This window comes from Pinus tabuliformis, chromosome 6 (genome assembly GCF_031772625.1).
Source record: "Pinus tabuliformis cultivar Carrire ecotype Pingquan chromosome 6, CPIR1, whole genome shotgun sequence".
Taxonomy (NCBI): Eukaryota; Viridiplantae; Streptophyta; class Pinopsida; order Pinales; family Pinaceae; genus Pinus; species Pinus tabuliformis.
In genome coordinates, this window is record NC_142292.1 from 1,565,326,781 (window position 1) to 1,565,333,757 (window position 6,977).

At 34.1% G+C, this 6,977-nt stretch overlaps 1 protein-coding gene across 1 annotated transcript; it reads right to left on the minus strand.

Moving 5' to 3' along the window:
- Positions 1-3,320: 3,320 nt before the first annotated feature.
- Positions 3,321-5,834, minus strand: LOC149264731 (putative disease resistance protein At1g61310). Its single transcript, XM_089400582.1, has one exon. It carries the CDS (start codon positions 5,832-5,834, stop codon positions 3,321-3,323), a length of 2,514 nt encoding a protein of 837 aa, XP_089256708.1.
- Between the last annotated feature and the right edge of the window lie 1,143 nt (positions 5,835-6,977).

Genomic DNA, 6,977 nt, shown 5'->3' on the forward strand with positions numbered 1-6,977 from the left:
ACTCTTTGCCTTGGCAACACATAACTATTGGAAGTCCATCAAATGGATGTAAAAACTACTTTCTTAAATGGATATCTGAAAGAGAATGTTTTTATGTCCCAACCAGAAGGATTTGTTGTGAAGGGTCAGGAACATAAAATATGCAATCTTGTAAAATCCTTGTATGGCCTCAAGCAAGCTCCTCGAGTCTGGTATGAGAAGTTAATTAAGCATCTTCTGAAACTCAACTTCAAACATTATGATCTTCATGATGCAACTTTGTTTGTCAAGAAAGTTGGCAAAAAAGTTGCATATCTTGTGTTGTATGTAGGTGATATTTTGATGAGAAGGAACAATGAGAGCTACATTTCATCCATAAAGAACGAATTGAGGAAAGGTTATGAAATGAAATACTTGGGCTATGTTCACTACTATCTTGGAATTGAAGTAACTCAACATCCAAAGTTGATATTCCTCTCTCAGAAAAAGTGCATTAGATATATGTTGAATAGGTTTGACATGGTTGAGTGCAATCATTTGACTACTCCAATGAAACAAAACTTAAATCTCACATCCACTGAAGGAAAATAATTTGACGATGCAACGAAGTATAGACAACTCATAGGAAGTCTCAACTACCTAACTACTACCAAACCAGATATTTCACTTTTTGTTGGAATCCTCTCCAGGTTTATGAAAAATCCTTGTGAGGGTCATTGGTCTGCTGCAAAAAGAGTTCTAAGGCACTTGAAGGGAACTCAAGGCTTTGGACTTAAGTATACACAAGTGGGAGACTTCAACTTGATTGGATACTTTGATTCAGAATTCGATGGAGATAAAGAAACTGGGGTATCTACTTCAGGTTAGGTTATGAGTCTTTGATCAAGAGTCGTCTCTTAGAGGTCACACAAACAATCAGTTCCACCAGATTCTACAAATGAGGCAAAATATATGGCAACAGCTGAAGCAACAAAGGAAATTGTGTGGCTAAGGAAAATTCTAGAAGATTTGCAGGAAAAACAAGTGCATTCAACTCCTCTCATGATTGACAACACTTCTGCAATAAATTTGGCCAAGAACCCAAAGTTCCATGATCGAACGAAGCACATCAATACAAAATACCATTTGATTCGACATCATGTTGAGGCCAAGACAGTCCACCTACACCACTTTTCCACAAACGAGCATATTGCAGACATCTTCACCAAAGCGCTTGGAAGAGAAAAGTTTGAAAGATTCAGAATGATGCTTGGACTCACCAACATCCCTTCAGATTAAGGGGGTGAATGTTGACACCTTATCTTTGGGATTAGGTAAATCCATGTAAATATTGTAAATAGAAAATAAAGAGAATTAGAAGACAAAGAGACACTGGGAGATGAAACCGAGAGTCTCTCCATGTATATATCTATGATCCATCTTAATGCAAAGACACAATTTGATTTGAGGAGTTACCTCCTGACACAAAAGTGAATAACCGAAATTTTCGTAACTAAAATCAACCCAAATTTGTGAGCATTACACCTCCATATAACTAAACAACTTCAAATTTATGGTTGTGCAACATTGTCATAACCCATTTTCAATTAATTTTTTTAATTAAATAGCGAAAATTTTCCATTGTCTTATTGAAAAGTGTACATAAACATAATCACCATTATGAGAAACAAAGAAAGCAAGATCTGTAGTCCTAGCTTTTTTGCCTTCATTTCCATGCACTCATAACTTATACTATTAATCGCATTTTTAAAAATCCAAAATTTTAATTAAAAAGCAATATCACTAGCATAAAACAATGATTTTACTTATATAGCATGTCTCAAGATTTTTTTTTTGGAAATTCAAATTTCAATTATCAAAATTTATTTGTATTTCACTTTTCTTTTTGAAAAATACCAAAAAAATAACATTACTCAAGTCATTTTCTTCTATTCTTTTATATATATTAAAAATATTATATAATTAATCTACATAAAATATTTTATTTTTATAAAAGAAAATAAAAATTCTAATTATATTTAATAATGTATAATTTAAATAAATAAAATATATTCATTTTATTAATATTTTTTAATTATTTATTGATTTTTTTTCTAAATCTAGATAATAATACCATTTTAATATATGGTACTTTAAAATTTATACAATCATTAAAATTAAATTATATTAGAGATATTGATAACTCAGTTAATTTTCTACATTTATAACATTATTAATGAATTGAAAAATATTTTTTCCTTTTTTATGTGTTATTTAAATATAGAAATGTTCAAAACAAAAACATAAATAATTAATCATTTATAAATATTAATAAAAAATTAAATTACAATTATTAATCATGAATTATAATACATGGAATTATATATATATATATATATATATATATATTTAAGGAAAAAGTAAAATTCTCCATCCCAAAATTCACCAAATCTCCTCACCAGTACTTTTCTAAAATAGCTAACTATTTTTTTTAAATAATATAAAAATAACCTTCTTTGTGTCATTTTTTTCTATTCTGTTGTATATACTAATTTTATTTAATCTAAATCAAATTAAAAATATACTTTTATAAAAAATAAAAATTCTAATTAAAATAAATATAATATATAATTAAGATATAAAAAATAAATATTTTTTATTAATATTTTTTAATTATTTATTAATTTTTTTCTAAATTTAAATAATAATACCATTATCATATATCATATTTTAAAATTTATACAGTCATTAAAATTAAATTATATTAAAGATATTGATAATTAATTTTTTTTTTAATTTATAACATTATTATTAAATTTAAAATATCTATTTTTTCTCTTCACATATGATATATTTATGATACATAAATATGAAAATATTGAAGACAAAAACATGAATAATAAGTCACAAAGAAATGTTAATAAGAAAAATAGATTACATTTATGATCATTGATCATAATACATAGAATTTTAGAAATATGAATATATTTCTTGGAGGAAAAGGTAAAACTCTCCGTTCCAAAATTCACTATAGTTAAGAAAATAATCATCTTTTTGCGAATACTTTTCAAAAAGTATTTCTGTATTGGTAGTGGACATTGTTACCACTTCTATATTTGGATTTGTTCTTTTGATTATTTCAAGATTCTCTGGAAATTTTGAACAACCATACAATCTTATAGTATGAAGGCTTTTAAGATTCCAATAATCTTTTGGCATCATTAATGCTTCACAAAGCATCAATGTAAAATTTTCAAGTTTGGGCATTGCACCTTCTTGTAGCATTGGCAACTCTTCTAATTCATGTAACTTAACCATTGAAAATGTCTTCAACATAGGAAATGCCCCCATCTCTCCAAATTCTAAAGAATCCTTTTTAACTTCGGACATTCTACAATATCTAATTTCCTTAACCCTCTAAGATTTTGCAAATGTGGAAGTTCTTCCAACATATGACAGTTACATAATTTAAGATGATTTAAATTTTGAAACCGATAAAATTTATTTTCCATTTTAACTATGTGAGAGCTCTGTAATGAAAACTTCTTCAACTTTGACATATTAGTAATATCTTCAGGCAAAAAAGCCGTGAAGCTGATCTTCAAGTGCAATGTTTCCATCTGAAGCATCCTCCCTAAAATGCCCTCACAAATTGTTTCTCCATTGTTCTCTAACCATAAATATTTGAGTTGTGTTAAATTCCCCAGGTCGTTAATGGAAGCCGCTTTTTGACCTCTTTTAAACACTCGACGACTCCACGCACTCCTAGAAACCATGAGGTATTGCAAAGAAGTGAGCTGTGATATGCCATGCGGCACACATTGCAAATCGTCACACTTTGCAATGGCTAAAGTCTTTAGTGCTCTTAACATATGAATGGCCCACGGTAATTCTGTAATTCCAGAGCCATAAAGATCAAGGATTTGGAGATTTACAAGTTTGGAGACAGATGCTGGTAACCTTTTGATTGGCACGTACACTAATCTTAGGCATGCAAGTTGTTTCAAACCGCCAATACTTTCAGGCAATGATTGGATGGACGTGCGACTCAAATCCAGAACCTTAAGAGAGATCATGCTCTCAATCACCCTTCTTGGAATTTCTCCCAAATCTCTGTTTCTATTCAATGTTAATGTGTAGATTTCTGGAGCTCTGAAAGACTCTGGAAGAAAAGCCAACTGGTTGCCAGTCAACAAAATTCTAGTGCGTGCTAAACATTCATTTGCATCCAATGTTGTGAGACCCTTACCTGCGCCACAGTAGAAGCTCTCTTGCTGCTCAGCAATTTGTATTCCCCAACTGCGCACAACGTCGTGCATCCTGAAATATTGCACGGATCCATCAATGTCTCTCACTGTCGGTTCAATCAAACAACGGTCTGCTAAATTGTTGAGGTAGATTCTTCCGATGTGGAATTGGTCGTGGCCAGCCTGATCTTGCAGCAGCCCTTCTCCCAACCACAAGATACTGATGAGCTCTACCAAAATAATTTGGTCTTCCTCGAAGGCAGCAGCTAAGTACAGAAAGCATAATTGGAGATTAATGTTGCAGTTGCCCAGTGCGTCGTAACTCAACCTGAGGCAATCATAGACAGGTTGAAGGTCTTGCCTGTTGGCGTTCGACAACCTGTGGACTGCCAAGTCCCATTCTTGTGCATCAATAATTCCTGCCATTGCCCTCCCTACTGCTTTGATTGCCAAGGGAAGCCCTCCACACTTTGTACACACAACCCTCGCCTTTCCTTCGTCGATGTTTGCTGGCAGATTTCCATTGTTATGTGGAAATGCATGATAAACAAACAGCCTCCAACTATCATCCTCGACCAAATCACGTAATGTAAGCAATGTGGACTTATCTGCATTAACTCCCATCTCCAGCAGCGTTTTCTGGTTCCTTGAACTCACAACAATTTTGGAGGTGGAATGGTCGGCTAGCCGGAGTAGACCCAATTCCTCTAGCAATCTGCCACCCTCCTCCCATACATCATCCAAGAACAACGCAAACCTTTTGCCCTGCATACTCTCATGCAACCATATTTTTATAGCTTCCTCATTCATATTTTGATCTGGATTTATGTTTGATTGCATGGCTATTTGGGAAGAGAGTTGATTCCTAAGATTTGCGAAAGATGGAGACTGCGAAACAGTCAGCCAAAGCAACAATCCATTGGAAAATAAATCCCTCACCTTTTCGCTATTGAAGACGGTCTTGAGGAGGAGTGTTTTACCAGAACCGCCCTTGCCGAGCACGCCAATGCACGAAAAGGAAGACTCACCCTTTGCCTCCATGACTGACTTCTCTAGTGCTGCAAAAGCATTGTGTTGCCCCACGATAAGGGGTTCGTTGATGAAGAAACCTCTTGAAGCATCAGGTTGGGTGGACGTTGCAGAAGTAGAGGCTGAAACTGGAGAGGCGTGCAACTCTTCGATTCTTGAAAGTCTCTCTAGGAGCTCCTCATTTTGGAGCATGCTAATCAAAGGAACTGATTGGAGATGCTTTCTGATATCTGAAATCAAACGAGTAATCCTTCTACTCATTCTATGACGAGCAATCACGTCATACCTAGCGATTGTACTGCATTGTTGCGCCATCACTGATGCTGGTCGGAGAAGCGCATCCAGCTCCTTAAGCCATTTATTAATAGCTGAGGGTCTCAGCTTATTGTTGCTTTGAGGAATTGAGATTTTCTTGCTATTTAATTGCAAGCGATAGTGCTGGATCTCCTTCAACTTCGGCTCAATTTCCATTACCAGGCGCTTCAGATTGGCCAATTCTTTCTTGCAACGGAGAGCAATGTTAATGTGATGAATGATTTGGTGGATAGCCATGTCTATGCCCACACCAATAAATCCAGATACGAAACCAAGATCACCCATGATAAAAAAAAAATATGTTCAACTCCCTTGATAGCACAAAATAACAAAGCCCCAGAACTGTGAATATCAAGATTGAGAAATCTCAAAATGAAAAATTCTCTCCAGCAAATGAAATCCTCAACCAATATTAACACTACAAGAGCAGAGCCTTGTGGAAGGGAAGCAGAAATTATGTACCTAAAAACCAACCGGGGATTGTGAACACTAATGCTGAACTTTTGTAACCGATACATAGATAGATAGATAGATAGGACCATAGAATTGCACACTTACAGTTGTGCAGCAGCGTCAAAGTTAGTTTTTGTCATTTCGATAATGAAAAAAAAGATTCTTTCATCCTTTTTCCAAGGATCATGATCGCCATTATAGCAAACAGTGAAAACGAGATTAGTGACAGCTTGTGCTGTAATGAATAATGAGGGTCCTTCCAGCTCCCCATGCTTTCTTTTCTATGATGTGAACCACAGAAATCTTCCTTCAATTGTTTATCACTTATTCTATTATTTTTCTTTGACCAATTTTTGTGACGATAAGTTTGTGTTTGATAATTTACATAGAAATTTCACACCACATTTTAAAGTACAACAATAAGTTATATCTTACTCCATCTTTTTTAATCCGAAGAAAGAATCAGTTAAAGAAGAGCACGATGGAAGAGGAGCAAAGTTTCAATTTCACCGAACTCAAAGGGATGGATAACTCTCATCATAAGGACTTTGATAATTTTCTTTTCCTCACTTTACAAGAAAGTTCCGGGAATTTTCTCTGCCAAAAGGAAAGGACAGATAATTTTGAGGGCCCTTCCTTCTCCCCCTGCCTCATCTGCATGATGTGAACGAGAACACTCTTCTTTTGAACGAAAGCAAAGGAAAGGACAGATAATTTTGACGGTCCTTCCTGCTCCCTTGCCTTATTCTGAATGGCTGTTCTTTTGAACGAAAACAAAGGTAATGCTGTTTTATAGATTTTGTTAGATTTTATAGAGATTTTCTCGCCAAAAGCAAAGGACAGATAATTTTGAACGAGAACGCCCTTCTTTTGAACGAAAAAAGGTAACACAATTATTATTATGCTTTTAATGTTTTTTTTATTTTAGATTTTGTTAGATTTCATAGAGATTTTCTCGGAATGATAAGTTTTGAA

Excerpts from the sequence above, each read along its gene's own strand:
- LOC149264731 (XM_089400582.1), bottom strand. The coding sequence starts at position 5,834 with ATGGGTGATCTTGGTTTCGTATCTGGATTTATTGGTGTGGGCATAGAC.